At 40.0% G+C, this 14,726-nt stretch overlaps 1 protein-coding gene and 1 long non-coding RNA gene across 2 annotated transcripts in view; both read left to right on the top strand.

Annotated features, from left to right (window-relative positions):
- The first annotated feature begins 1,877 nt into the window (after positions 1–1,877).
- On the top strand, positions 1,878–7,036 carry LOC144930232 (uncharacterized). Its single transcript, XR_013635386.1, has 4 exons — positions 1,878–1,964; positions 2,042–2,147; positions 4,656–4,709; positions 6,964–7,036. It is a non-coding gene; the product is annotated as an uncharacterized LOC144930232 (long non-coding RNA).
- Positions 7,037–7,141: 105 nt separating this feature from the next.
- Positions 7,142–14,726, top strand: part of LOC144930175 (uncharacterized) — a 60,505-nt gene continuing 52,920 nt past the window's right edge. Inside the window, exons 1-8 of the mRNA XM_078851330.1 lie at positions 7,142–7,207; positions 7,558–7,584; positions 10,269–10,313; positions 10,401–10,454; positions 10,758–10,820; positions 11,590–11,673; positions 12,816–12,881; positions 14,230–14,283. Of these exons, the coding sequence (XP_078707456.1) occupies positions 7,142–7,207; positions 7,558–7,584; positions 10,269–10,313; positions 10,401–10,454; positions 10,758–10,820; positions 11,590–11,673; positions 12,816–12,881; positions 14,230–14,283 (459 nt within the window). The remainder of the gene's footprint in view (positions 7,208–7,557; positions 7,585–10,268; positions 10,314–10,400; positions 10,455–10,757; positions 10,821–11,589; positions 11,674–12,815; positions 12,882–14,229; positions 14,284–14,726) is intronic.

The following is a 14,726-nucleotide window of genomic DNA, read 5'->3' as shown; positions in this document are numbered from 1 at the left end:
GAAGCTTTGCTTCACCAATACCCGCTGTCTTGGTGTTAATATGCCCCTTCTCTCCTCCTACCTTGGGGGTGTGGAGTAGCTGGCACAGGAGCTGACTCAGCCGCATATGCCAGCCTTACACCAGTGGAGAGTTCTTGTGTGCTTGGGGAATTCTTTGCTGTCCATCTATGGCTGAATCAAGCATCAAGTAGGCAGAATGGACCAGAGAACCCAGTCCAGCATTGTTATGTTGTTAGTCTGACAAATCCAGTCCTGGACTGCCGTCACCCAAAGGAAAAACACTGCTTGCTCTAAATTCTCTTAGTTACACCAGGGTCAATCTGGAGAACTCCACTGACTTCAGTGAAAGTCCTTCAAATTGTAAACAAGAATAGAAATGGCCCCTTGCCCAGAACATTTGGGTACTTACCTGAACTGTTTACACTAATAAAAGTTGCAGTCTACAAGGTAAATCCTTCCAAATGGAGCCACTGTCAAACCAGAGATATTTTGGGGCTTAATTACCATGACTCTGTCCTTTTTAAGCTACATTGTCACCAATTTTCAATACTAAATTGTAATTTTTAAGTTAACCTGAAATTTCAACTCATCAAAGATTGCACGGCGCTTTGAGAACTACCCAGGAAAAGTGGTGGTGATATTATTATGGTTGTTTTTTTCATATTTTCTGCTAACCACCATGGTAATTCAGTGTTTTCTTCATAGGTTCTTTTAGTGTTTACAGATGGGCTGGATGATACTATAGAAATGCTCAGAACAACAGCAGACTCTCTTCACATTAAAGGTATGGCCTGTTATGACAGCCCAGCATTGCATTGCATCAGAAGATAAATCTACAATGCAAAAAGAGCCTCACAAGCAGCGAGTCTCAGAGCCTGGGTCAACTGACTCAGGCTCACATTTTGGGGCTAAAAATAGCAGTATAGAGGTTCTTGCTCAGGCTCTGAAACCCACATCTTTCGCTGGGTTTCAGAGGCTGAGCTCCAGTTCAAAAGGAAATGTTTACACTGCTATTTTTAGCTCCGCAAGCTTAAGTAAGTCAACCTGGGCTCTGAGATTTGCTGCTGCAGGGTTTTTGGTTTATTTTGCAATGTAGACATACTCAAAGAGTTCCTCTCCCACTGCAGACCTTCCACATACTCACGCTGATTTGCATGGTTATGGCGTTGCCCAAGAATTCTTGATGAGCACCCTCCCTTCTCTGAGTGAGCCAGATTCCTCTATTTTCCTTTCTAAGTCTAAGATCAGAGACTATACGATGGTCTCTCACCTTGCTGTAATAGCAAGGAATAGATGTAAGCACAGAGTAAATAGATGGCTCCCTAAGACACTGCATTTCAGGAGGCAACATAACTTTGGGAGGAATTCTACTACAGAAAGTAGCTGTCTGCTCATGAAAATATTCAACTGAAAAGTCGACATTTTTCATTTCAGGTCAGTTGAAACCTTTTGAAATGTCTCATTTTGGTTTCAACCTTCTTTCTTTTTTAACCTCCAGTTAGCTCAAATTTTGAAACAAAAAGTCATTTTGAACAGGAAAACCAGCACTTTTCATTTTGAAAATATCAAAATGAAACTGACATTTTCAAAATCCTTTCCTCAACATTTTTTCTGAGTTGGTAAATTTGTCCACGCCCCTGTTCTGCAAATGGTTTCGGTTTTGAGGAATCCACATTTTTTCGACAAAACAGATTAATTGAACAATTCCTGACCAGCTCTATCTATGGGTCACTTCAAAAACCAAATATTTTATGGTCATTATTCTAATTATTAAAGCAGATCAGGTAAACAACAGTTTTAACATATTTCTTTTTTAAGGCCTTGATGCACTTTTAATGGTTGGCCTGGAAAATATGCAGGATTTGAATGAACTTCAGGAAATAGAGTTTGGCAGAGGATTTGGATACAAGCAACCTCTGAGCATTGGATTTCCAGAACTTCCAAACATCTTACGGAAAGAACTTGTAAGTCCCTTTGTGATATGAACAAAGACAAAACCCATCACATTTTGGCAATCTGATTGATAAACTAGTATATCAAGAATTGTTTTGCAGGACGTGGTTGCTGAAAGAAAATGCTGCAATATTCTTGCTAAGTGTGTTGGAGAACATGGTTTTCGTGGTGTAACTGGACCTCCTGGGAGGAAGGTAAGTGTACAAAAATGTCTACTGGTTAGTTATTTTGTTTTGCCAATCTTTTTAAAGTAGTTCAGTGTTATACACATAAAACACCTGCAAATCTTGCCAGTACAACAGGAAACAAAAGCTTGATCATTTCTCTAATGTAAATTTTATCCTAGTATATGTTTTTCTTATAAAAATATTGACCAGTAAAACACACAGAAAAACAGGTGGCTTGTGTGACTTCTGACACTAATGGCCATTGAACACGCTCCTTAGGCCAATTCAGTAATCAGAAATAACCCTGTCCCTTCCTCACTTGACCATGAGCTTTATTAGTAATTATGGCTAATTGCCTTTGGTAGCTTACTACTGCTGTATGAGCAATTTGAACGCTAGCCACCTTCCCACCAGTCACCAACATCACCTCTCTTGCGCTTTCTCGTTCTTCTTTCTCATCCCACTACTGCATCCATGTGCCAGAGTTGCCACACCTGGCATCGTACTGTCCTTCCAAAACTTTCTGTTTAAAAAAATCTTGTTACTCACTTTGCTTTCTCGAATATTTTCCTGAAATCCATCAGATCAGGTTATGGGGGGGCTCTACTGGTTGAAGTTTTCCTACTTGGAATGGTGCTATAACATGGAGCATGCCAGCCACTCCAAACAGAGGCTGGTTTATAAAACAAACTGTAGCCATTTTTCTTGTATAATATTTAATAATACTACTTTGAGTTGCTATAGTGCCATTTATCTGAGAGACTTGTTATTAATTAATTAAGCTTTGGTTTGTAACACCCCTGTATTGCTGTTCTAACCATTTTACATATGAATAAACTGAGGCCCCGAGATTAAGTTCCAGATATTTCAGCTCTGGCCTCCTTTCTTTTTCTTGTCACAGAGCATGGCAGGATCTGGCCCTCTCCATTCTATCTGCTTCTTTAATAAAACGAAGAGTGAAAAATGTGTCTCACTTGGAAGAGAGACAAACAATTGGTTATAATACACTGTTGCTGAATGAATATGGGCTGGAGAGGAAGGAGGGGAAGTATTTGCAAACATTGATTCAAACAAGAGCTATGAATTTCCTTTTGCATTCACAACCCTTTTCTTTCATTCTAGGCTAACATTCATAGCATCATTCTTTTAGTTACAAATATATTCTCAGAAAGCAAAAACTTGTGCAGATCTGTGCACTGGTCACTCTGTTTGACCTGGATTTATTTTCCCTTTTGCTGTTTATAAAAATTTGTCATCCACTCAGGAAGGTGAAACTTTATCATGTGATCAGAGTGAATTGTCTGACATCACAAATATTGAATAATTGAAGCAAATAATTTGTAAATAACCCACATGTTGGAATATGCGCCTGTATAATGCTCAAACAATTTCCAGTAGCAGACAAAATTTGCCTGTTCATGGATAATTTGCCATCCAGAGAGGCTTAATTAACTATTTCCTATAAATAAGTCATCATCTTGACAGTGTATACTTTGTAGGAAGGAAAAGAAAGACATATGTAAAAACCACTCTTTTATGGCAAACACCCAGGGTTTCTGAAAGACAGTTTCTCAAGTTATTTTTAATAGTCACAGAAAAATTTAAACATCCTCTTCAGATATCTGTTCACCGTTATCATAGCCCTCTTAGTCCTCACTTAGACAAGATGTATGTATGCAGTTCTTATTTTTACTCATAAATCAATCCTGTCAGCTCCTTGCTTATTTTTGCTGCTCTTCTATAAACCCCTCTATTTTGTCAATATCTTTCCAGCAATATGGTGCCCAGACGATAAAAGCTATATGGAAGATACAGTTTCAGCAGGGCTGTGTAGAGAAAAACTGTTAACTCCTTGTCCTGTGACATGAAGCCTTTGCAAATGCAGCTGACAATCGTTCAAGCAAACTTTGCTGCCGTATTATATTGAAAATTCATGACTAATTGCCCGTCCACTGCCATTCCTAGTTCTTTTTCAGCATTTTGGTTTTCCAGGCTTCTCCTGCACACTGAATATTTGCATTTTGGGTTATTTTCCCCAAGAGACAATGAGTTTTTCATCATTCCAAGTCAAAAATAAATTGTCGTTGCACATATTTTTAATATCTCTAGGTCTGTTTGGAATATATTATTTCTCTGTTCTCAATGGTATCTAACTCCTTACAATATAGTACCCTCTGTGAACTTTGTTAGCATGTCTATTATTTCCTATTCCAGATCATTAATGAAGTTATTGAATAAAATCAAACCTATCAATGATCTCTCTGGCTGTCACCAGAGATCACACCAAAGGCGTATCCTGAACACTGTTCTAATGAATATTTCTCAAGTGTATGCAGCTTTTAGTAGTGGTTGTGGAAATGTCCAAGTTGCAGCTTTTTTTCTCCCCTTTACAATCGACTCTGGTTTGAAAGGTATGTTTTCTATATGCACATGCACAGTTCTGCAGCCACCCTCCTGTAATCAAATGTAAAGGAGCACTGTGTTGCGGAAGAGGAAAACTGAGACAGTTTTATCTTATTCATTTGTTTCTTTCAGGGAGGTGTAGGCTTCAAGGGATCTCCTGGCCATCCTGATGAGGAAGGTGGAAATGTAAGTAAACATTTTGCCTTCCTTCATTTTAAGGGGGATGTTGGGAACCCCCCACAGACCTTGGAAAATGTACCACCACTGCTTGTACACAGAAAGGGGATTGCCTACGACTTCTACTGCACATAGTTTTTGGTGAACGTAGCACCAAATGATTTGCCAACATCACATCTACTTGTTGCGGAGCTCGGAATAGAACTCAGAGCTCCTGATTTACAGTCATGTGCCTCTCACACAAGGCCATCCTTTCCCTCTCAGCGTAAACCAGCATATAATAAGAAAAGCCAATTGCAAGTATAGCAGCATAAGGTTATTATTTTTGGTGCATTTACCAACGGCTTTGCAATGAGTTATTTATTACTGCTGTAGACTTCAGCATAACACACTCAAAAGGCTAGAAATGTTCTTTTCCTCCTTTTTAAAATCATAAATTCTGTTGGGACATCACCCAGAGAAGGCCAACAAAAATTAATTTATTTTCCAGGATAAACAGAGAACTAGTTTTATAGTGTTGCAGCCACGTCACTTGAACATCTCTCCTAAAAAACTTTATTGATGCACACCAAAAACCCATTCTGAGATAACTATATACAAGCATGCAAGCTCCATGAGAGTAATTTCTGCTCTTGGTGTGTGCTTGGCTAGCTTGACCTTGCCGCTGGAGATACTGTCTGGGGCTGTCCAGAAGACAGCCCGGTTGGTGCCGGCAGTGGGAGAACGCCTCCAAACTGGGATTGTGGAGAAAGCACTCTCTGTTGCTGTGCCCTCCAACCCCAGAGGCCATGACTCATCTTAAGCAGCAGAAAGATGAAAGAAATGAACTTTCCAAAATTTCAGGTCACCTCCATCCCTGCCAAGAAAGGGGAGGGAAAAAGGAAATGCATTGATTCCTCATTGCCTCATGGGTGTTATAACCTGAAAGCAACTCCCATGTCCCCACTTTCCCCTTTCAGCTGCTAAGCCCTCCAGCTTTTCCTGACTTCAATATAAAAATCTGCAGTACATTGAGAATTTGAGGAAGCCAAAACAATCAAATGTAATAAAATAACTAACACAAGGTATATTGTGCTGATTATACTGTGCTGGACTAAGGTGTGTGGTGCACTGAGGAAGGGAGAACTTGAAGGGGCAGTATCATGTAACTACAGGCTCCCTGCTTTATTATTCCATGATAACCAGCTCATAATTTAGGTCTAATGTGTCCAGTAGGACATGGGGCTATGCGTAAGGTCCAGAATGCGGCTGCATTATTGCCCTTGCACTTTTGTATAATGTTGTGCCAGTATATCACTATTTTATAACTGGAACCAGATTCTGATCCCATTTGCACTAGTGTAAATCTGGAGTAATTACACTGGTAGAGAAGAGGGCCCAGGGACTGCACAAGAGAGAGGTACACAAGCCTCTGCTTGTGCCCTCCTCCTCCCTTGTCTGTCTTTGCAAAAGTCTTTCACAATCAGACCCCAAATGATCTCTCTCTCTCTCTCTCTCTTACTCTGAATTTGTTTTTTTATTAAGACAATACTCTAATGAGTCTTCATGAAAGATTTTGCTGCTGTCTTTGGGGGCTGCTCCTGGATGCTCCTAAATTGTCTCCAGTTTTTTCACAGATTACAGATGTGATCTCTGAGACAAGATTGTTGCTAAAGATTCTTCCACCTTGTATTTAGCTGTGACACTGAGTTCCTTTCCCAGACCTGAAGAACAGCTCTGCGTAAGCTTAAAAGCTTGTCTCTTTCGCCAACAGAAGTTGGTCGAAACAAGATATTATCTCACCCACTTAGTCTCTCTAATATCCTGCGACCATCACAGCTACAACAACACTGCAAACAAAATATCTGTATCTTTTCACCAGTCTACATGTCATCCCTAGGAGACCCATAGAATAATCCTTCCAAGACTAGATGTCCATATGAGAGGAAAGGGGTATTCAGTTCAGGACAAGTTTTAAAAAGAATCAATCTTCAAAAATCAAGATTTCAGAGTCAGAAAGATTTTTGTGTGTGGTGGGGGGACAAAACATAACATGATAGTAAGTACATAGAACAGTGATGCAGCTCAAACTTCGCAGGGACTGACTCAAAGCCCTTTGACGACAATATGAGGATTCCCATTGAGTTCAGTGGGCCCTAGTCAGGTCCCTAGTGCAGTGGATGATGATAATTAAAGAACTCTGGCTTGCTTTAATTGTAGCTTTTTAAATAACAAGTGACCAATTTTTAACGCATGAATTTTAACACTCTACCTTGCTTTGTAGAGGGAGAGAGGTCCAATGGGCTTCAATGGAACTCAAGGAGAAGGAGGATGCCCGGGTGTTAGAGGTCCTAAGGCAAGTGTTAGAAGAATTCTTTATTCCCCCCCCCCTTTTATTTTTACTTTCCATATACCTATTTTGCACCTAGAAGAGTTCCCTTCTTTGCATTCTTTAAGGACCTATGGATGGCTATGCCCTGTTTTCAGAATACCAGAGTGACCCTCTAGCTTCTGGGTGTGCTGGTCTTGTATCTAGTCTTAGATGGCGCTGGCCAGGACAAGAACATTGCAATGGTGGCTGGACAGTCTGCTGATTCAGCAGCTCTCCAATGAATCTCCCACCCATGGAGCTGCTACAGAGCCCTACTGAGGAGTTAAAGCCGAACCAACCTGATTGCTAGGACAGGAACTGAAATGTCAATCTGCCCTGGGGCACCAAGGAGCTTTCATGGGGTAGATCCTGAAACTCGATCCTTCATTGGCAGCTGCCTGTGATCGATTCAGCAAGCTGCTTCTTGCTCCTGCACCAGCTCTAGAAAACACTTCAGCTGTTTTTTGGTGTAGTTTAAATTTTAACAGAACTTATTTTTAATTTCAGGGAGCAAGAGGCTATCGAGGAATTCGGGTATGTGTTCTTTCTATAATTTCTTCCAATAAAACGGCTCTTGGTTATACACAGTCCTGTCATCTCTACTTTATGTTGTAGGATGAAAGTATGAAAGCTAGCTAAAGACCCAAAGGCAAAGGGTATCAAAAATTGAGTTTAAAAACATTGTGTGGATTTGCAATATAATTGTGCAAATATATGCTGGGTTGGGAACTGCTCCTAGACTATTAAGGGACGGTTGATGTGTGATTCAGTTGAACTGAACGACTGCAGAAATTTGACCTAAATTGCTCACAGTGAAAAAGTCAGCAGTAATTACCAATGTGACACTATTCCAAGGGCCAAATTATGGCTATTGGGGGCACAAGAAAGGGTTGCCAGAACTTCCCCTGGCTCTGGTTAGCTGGTTCTAGGAGGTAATGCAAAGGTGCTGGGAGTAGTAAGTCTGTTTCCTGAATTCCCTTACCTTTCTCTTTTTCTAAAGATCTAAAACACAACAGTAAAAGAAGGGTCAATTCAGCCCTGATGATTGATTTCAAAACCATTGCTGATTTTGGCTCAAATGGACTGAAATCTAGGGTGGGATTTTCAGAAGAGCCTAGGGGAGTTAGGTATCCAAATCACGCTGAAACCCAGCGATAGTAGAATGCCTAATTGCCTTAGGAAAATGTCAGCCTTAATGTGTGTGCCGTAGACAAAGTGCAGTCTAAAAACTAGTGCAGTCCTTGAATCAAAGCCCACCCTATTGACATACAAAGACTCCTTCACCTTTTTTGGCTACCATTATGAAACTTCATTTGGAAAGCGTATATCTTTCATTGCTAACATTCTCATCTGGGATGTGCATCTCAGCCATAACACATGCTTCAGTCACTCTGCTCATTGTGTCCTCTTAAGTTATTTAAAAATGAAACTCTCCGCTTCAAAGAAAGGATTCAATACTGGTAACTCAGTAAGGTCAAGAGAATCAGAACTTTGGTCTCATGCAAGTCTTTTAGAGACAGTTATTTAGAAAAAGCTGTACTTGGTATGTGATACTATAAACTTGGGGTCAGATCTGTTAACATGAGAAAGAAAAATAAAAAAATGCAAAAACAAAAGTGGTGATCTCTTAGGATGTGGTTGTGGAATATTTATACAGTAAACACTGATTTATGAGCTAAGAGATTTGGAACAGTCTAATTTTTTTCTCCTTCACTGACTAATGAAATTTGCCCCATAAGCATGTAATATATAGTGCTAATTACTGCCAAGGCCAAGCTAACAACAATTTACGAAGATATCAGAGCTATCAGATTGAGTCCCATTGACTTCAATGGTTTAGAAGAGGCCCTTAAAGTCACTTTCAAGGTGTTTGCGTATTACCCATTTCGATTCTCAAGGTAACAAAACAATTTAAGGTCCCTTTTCATCTCTTTCTTTATTCCAGCTGAGCATCAGAGTAAATTTCTTCTTTTTGTAAAGGGTAAACAAAAGGAGAAGATGAGTACTCCAAGTACCATTTAGTTTTCAATTAAAAGAAAACTACTAGGGCAATTCTAAAACATTTCAGGAGTTTCCCCACTGACATTTATGTCTTGTAGCTGTAAATCTTCAGGACAATTACATTCAAAGGTCAAATTCTTCATCTGAACAGCAAGTTCACATTACAAGCTTCTGAGGTTTGGGTTGCTATTTTATAAGACATTGTCTTCCAGAAATGGCTGATACTTGCTCTGATTTTTTTAGTGATATGATCTCAGCTGCAATACAAAAAGGTGACTGTAGATTGTGTAATGTATTAGTCCTACCAGTCCTGTAAAAAAACAACTCCTGGCTGAAGAATTTCAGTTATGAAGGACTGAATGGACTACTTTCAGATCCCATTAACCCTTTTCTGAGATCAACCAGAGGAATCATTGGCTTTCCACTGGATCTGACTAGGTCATCCTCTCAGAGCTCTTAGCCCTTGCTGCCCTGGGAAAGGAGTAATCAAAAGCAGGTGTCTCAACACTAATTACACACCCATCAGATTGGCTCTAAGAATGTTTGGATAAATGACATCTTTAACACAACATGGAGGCATTCACAGTTTTGAGTGAAGCTGTTTTAGAGTCAAAGTATCAAAATCCACCCTGATGCCAATAAGCAGAATTCTATTTAAACAATCCATTAAAATGGATTGCCTTTATTTGTCCCAAAGTCTACAAAACTCTTACATAGTTTGTACTTCCAGTAAAGAGATGTTTTTCTAAGAGAGATGCTCTAGGAATTATTTTGGGGAAGTTTCCTAGTCTGTGTTATACAGGAGGTCATCTTTGAATCCATAAATAATCTATGAATTGTTACCAGCTGTTAAGTATAATAACCACAATATAAAATGCCCTAAAAAGAACACAGTACACTGTAAATAAGTAAAACAACTGAGCACCAAAAATACAAGAGAACCTAAATGCTAGATCAAATGCAAACTGATTATATACTGGAAGCTGTTGAGATTTTAAGGATGCTGCAAGTGGTAAAGGAGATGTGAAAAAATGACTGATGGCAAAGTGAAGAGGGTTCTTCTTCTTGAAGAAGTTCATATTTTTAATAACTATTATTCTTACTTTTGAAAGTATTCAAAAGCATGTTAGGTGCTTTACTGTACATATAGAAAGACAGGTTCCTTGCCCCCAAATGCTCACTAGTGTGCTAATGTGGATTTTTATTTATACCAACAGGGTGAAGATGGTGAAAATGGAATTGATGGGATTGATGGATCAGAGGTAACCTTTATTCACATGTACTGAATTAAATGAATGAGGTTCACCTGAAAGAAAGAACATTGTTTGTTTGTATTTTTATTTTTCTAGGGAAAACGAGGATCTCCTGGGTCTTCTGGAGAAAAAGGCAGTGCAGGAAAACAGGTAAAATGTCTTTAGCCCTGATGGAAGCTTCTGTCATCTTTCCAACCTTTACTGCCAAATCTGCAACCTCTGTGACCTCTTAACAGCTGCACATTCTCTAATTATTTGATATAAACTGGTTAGATATATTTTAAGTGTAAAAGCCAGATTCTCATCTGGTGCAAATCAGTATAGCTCCATTGATTTAATAGAGTTATGCAAATTTATGGCAGTGAGGATCTGGCCCTAAAGATCTAACGATGACATTAATACTGTAGCTCTCTACCTGTATTCTAATTGTATGTGCTTTCTTCATGACTTAAGGGTAGAAAAGGACCTAGAGGAGAATTGGGTGAGCGTGAAGAGCCTGGTCTAAGAGGAGACCATGTAAGTAAAGTCTGTGGTATCTCTTAACTTTTGACAGGCTGAAAAGACTTTCAGTGAAGTGAATAGCAATAGAGCTTTTAACCTTCATCTTTGAGTCCAGATTTGTCATGTTATGTCCAGATTTTGGTGATGAAGTTGCCTCAAATGTCAATTTTGTTGTAACGTTTGAGGGCATCCTGATAATCCTGGACCAAGCACTAGCCTGCTGAGGAAATCAGGAATAGAACTGGTCAGGAATTTTTATGATTAAATGGCTTTTGGTTGGAAAATGCCAGTTTGATAAAACTGAAACATTTTGTGGAAATGTATCAGTTTCTCAGGTCTAGGGTGGAATTTCTGGTCAGAGAGAGAAATCCCCACCTCAGAATATCCAACAGACCTGTGGTTAGGGAACTCAGTTGGGATGTGGAAGATGCAGGTTTAGTTCCTTGCTATGAGTCAGACAGACCAGGGACTTTTGGTTATTCCAGGGAGGGGGGTCTCTCTCTTTCTCACTCTCTCTCTGATGGTATTTTTGCTGGATGGAAAAACTATTTCCTGCCTGTCTCTGATAGGGAATTTTGAGAGTTCCCCTCTCATTAATGGCTGGAGGTTTGGCACCTGAAATCTGTGGATGCCCCAAGATACATACCCATCTTAATAATACCAGAAAGGGGCAGGAGCACAGGCCTCACTGTTTCCTTATCCATGGTAACACAGCCCCTTCTGTAGCCATCCTGGCATGCAATCCCTACTTGCTGGCTGAACTGAAACCCCATCCTCTAAACAGATTGGCAGCCATCTGGAGGAGTTACTTCTGATTCCACTAGAAGAAACTCGGGGGCTGATTTCTGGTTGGAAATGTACACTGATGGTGAGAGAAGCTGCTTTTTGACTTCACCCCTCCTTGTTATGAACTGCAGAGCCCTAATCTTATGGAGCGGCTTCAGCCGTGTCTGAGGACCAGGAGTTAGAATGCAGTGGAGGCTCTGCTCTCTTCACACCATAGGTTGAGGACCTTTACAGGTGCATTTTGCAGCCCTTTTCTCCAAATAGCAAAGAGTATCATGTGGCTCCTGCCAGTTTCTAATGCTCAGTTAAGACGGGAACACTGTCAGATGTCCTAGTAACAATCAGGGAAATCCTGGCCCCACTGAAGCAAATGAGAATTTAGCCATTGTCATGACTTCAGTGGATTTCAGTCAGGATTTCATTCCCTGAGTCCAACTGTATTGTATTCAAAGAGGACAAAATTTGTGCATAATTCAATTTGTTTCAGGATAAAATCTTGCTGAAGATCACTGATTATGTTCTTACCAGCACATGTAAACCCCTGCTTTTGCAGGGATGTGGCTGTTGGGCCAGTTAATCCACCATCTGAGCAGTCTCCCTTATGCAACCAATGAAACTGTTGCATACAAATTAGCTCTAGGGTAAAGGTAGGATTGGTTGAGTTACCTCTTATATCACAATGGTCTGGGACTCTAGGCATGTCTTAGACACGGAGCTACTGTAGCTGTACACTGCACAGGTGTTTGTAAAGACAAAATGGCTGAGAACTTACAATTTGTGTGTTAACAGACCGTGAATCCCAGTGATGAATGAACCTGGTGATATTCTTAACAGAAAAGAACTCTCAGCCATGCATGTAGCTGTTTCCATCACTTCCACTGACTCAGTAGACATTTTAGGCTTCAGAATGACAAACAGTGACAATCCTGGAATCTTATTATGTAGACCCTGCGTAATTATACCTAAACAGACAGATCAACCATTTAATTACAAGCTTGAATTCATTGCCCATCCAGATACTTTGTTTTCATCTCTTTGGGCAAAGAGCTTTTCGTTTTTGATTGTGGAAATGCATCTGCAGAGGCCTCTTGCTACCGTCATCTTCTGAATTAATCCCTTTTTATTATTATTATTACTCTGCTTCTATTTCCGTATCCTGCCTTTGCAGCTACACTAGCAAAGAGGAAATTACCGAAAATAATTAACATCGTCTTGATTTTTCAGGGTGATCCCGGAATTAACAACAATGTCTCTGGTCCAGAGGGTGAAAAAGGAAAGCCAGGGCAGGAGGTAAACACAGCTTTGCACTGTTAAGGGCTAACAGGGCTGTGTGGGGAGGAGACCTGTGTGTTTCTTAGAGGGTTGAGTTCTATCAGTTGTTGGGGGTGAGCTGCTATTTAATTTTATGTTACTTTATAACCTGTGTCTGCAGCACGTAGGGCTTTGGAGAGGTGTGCCCCTTTTTTATTATTGTATCAATCCATAGAAACGCCATGCTGTGCCTACAGCTGGTAACATTTTTGTGCTTGCTGATGATGTCGAATGCAGTTTGACCAGAAGGAAGATCATTTGTAATTTTGTTACCTGGATTCAGCATGAATATATTTCTGCAGAAGACTTCTCAGGGTGGATTGAGCCACCAACTTCATTTCTCATAGGACTCGAGTGAAATACCATGGATTTCTCATACTGTATTGCTTAGAAAAAAAATAAATCAAGCATTCTGAATACCAAAATCATCCTTGTAAGCTTGCTAAAAATGATTTATTCCTTAAGAGAAGACCGAACTCCTTTCTGATCTGTTTCTTCAGATTTGGATATATGCTTACAAAATGTCTTCTGAATCCTTTCTGGTTAAATTAGATTTGCTGTAAGCGCGTAGGGGTAGGAACTTGAAACTTAGTATATGTGTGTACAGTGGCCCTGATCCTGATAGACAATGATGCAGTACAAATAAAATAACCAAAGGAGCTCTGGCCATAGTTCCTCATTTCTTGATTTCCAAGCTGTAAGGAAGGGTTTATCTATATTCTATTCAAATACCAAAGTTAGAGATACAGTAGGTATAGGCATATCCATATGAAATCTGGTCACATCTCAAAAACTCCTTGGTCTATGGGAAGCTGATTCACTGTGTGAAAATATATCTAGGATCTAATCCAAAGACCATTAAAGTCAATGGAAACCCCCCAGTCGCCTTCAGTGGGCTTTGGATCAGGCCCCGGACCTTAAGAAGTTGCTCTTTTTGCATAATCACTTTTCAGAGAAAAGCTTCACTTTAATAAATTCCTGGCAACAAAAGTCACTGCTTTCTGATTAATCTTTCCTCAGAATCCCCACCATCTGCTTTCTCTGGAAGACAGGGACAGACAAAAGATCCCACAAAAGCCTTTGTTTAATCTCAGATGGTTATGGTTGAAGGGTTGGAACCGAAAGGCAGACCAGTTCCTTCTGACTAGATACTTTTAATTAACCACATTTTCCACAGAACTAGGTCTAACAAATGCTGTGCTTTGAGTGATTACAATCCAATTAGAAGAAAAAATTTCCAGGAAAAATATCAAAGAAGGGCTATAAAAAGAAATATGTGTACTTGATATTTTTTTTAAAAGGCTGATTGTGTCTTTTCATTTTGCAGGGAGAACCGGGAACAGATGGAGTGCCAGGAGAGTTGGGTGAAGAGGGCACTGATGTAAGAGTAGTTATCCTTATGGAATGGAAGTAGCTGATCCATAGTTGAGGATGCAATGATGTTGCCATTTATAAGCCCTATTTTGCTCCCCACTTTTTTATCCACACAAAAAATCTACACCAAAGGAATATTGGCCTCAAGTTTGGAAGGGTTGGTCTGTGATGGAGGTACAGTCTTCTGCCAAATTTTAAATATATCGTACAAGAAATTCCTGATTTATGACCACCATTGAGCCTTGTGCTCAGTGGGGACCTTGGACCCTCCATGAGCCTTAGAGACTTGGGAAAGTCACCAAAGACAAGCCTAATCCTTCCCCGCCTACCCATGAGCCTTAGTAAGCTTCTTACTCCCCCACAAGCCTATATAGGCTCATTGGGAGCTGACAAGCCTATTTTGACTCATTGGAGTCAGATGAGCCTATTAAGGCTGAGGGGACATTTGCT

The sequence above is a fragment of the Lepidochelys kempii genome, chromosome 2, assembly GCF_965140285.1.
Source record: "Lepidochelys kempii isolate rLepKem1 chromosome 2, rLepKem1.hap1, whole genome shotgun sequence".
Classification (NCBI taxonomy): domain Eukaryota; kingdom Metazoa; phylum Chordata; order Testudines; family Cheloniidae; genus Lepidochelys; species Lepidochelys kempii.
Note: the sequence above shows the minus strand (reverse complement) of the source record. Positions and strands in the feature narration are given on the sequence as shown.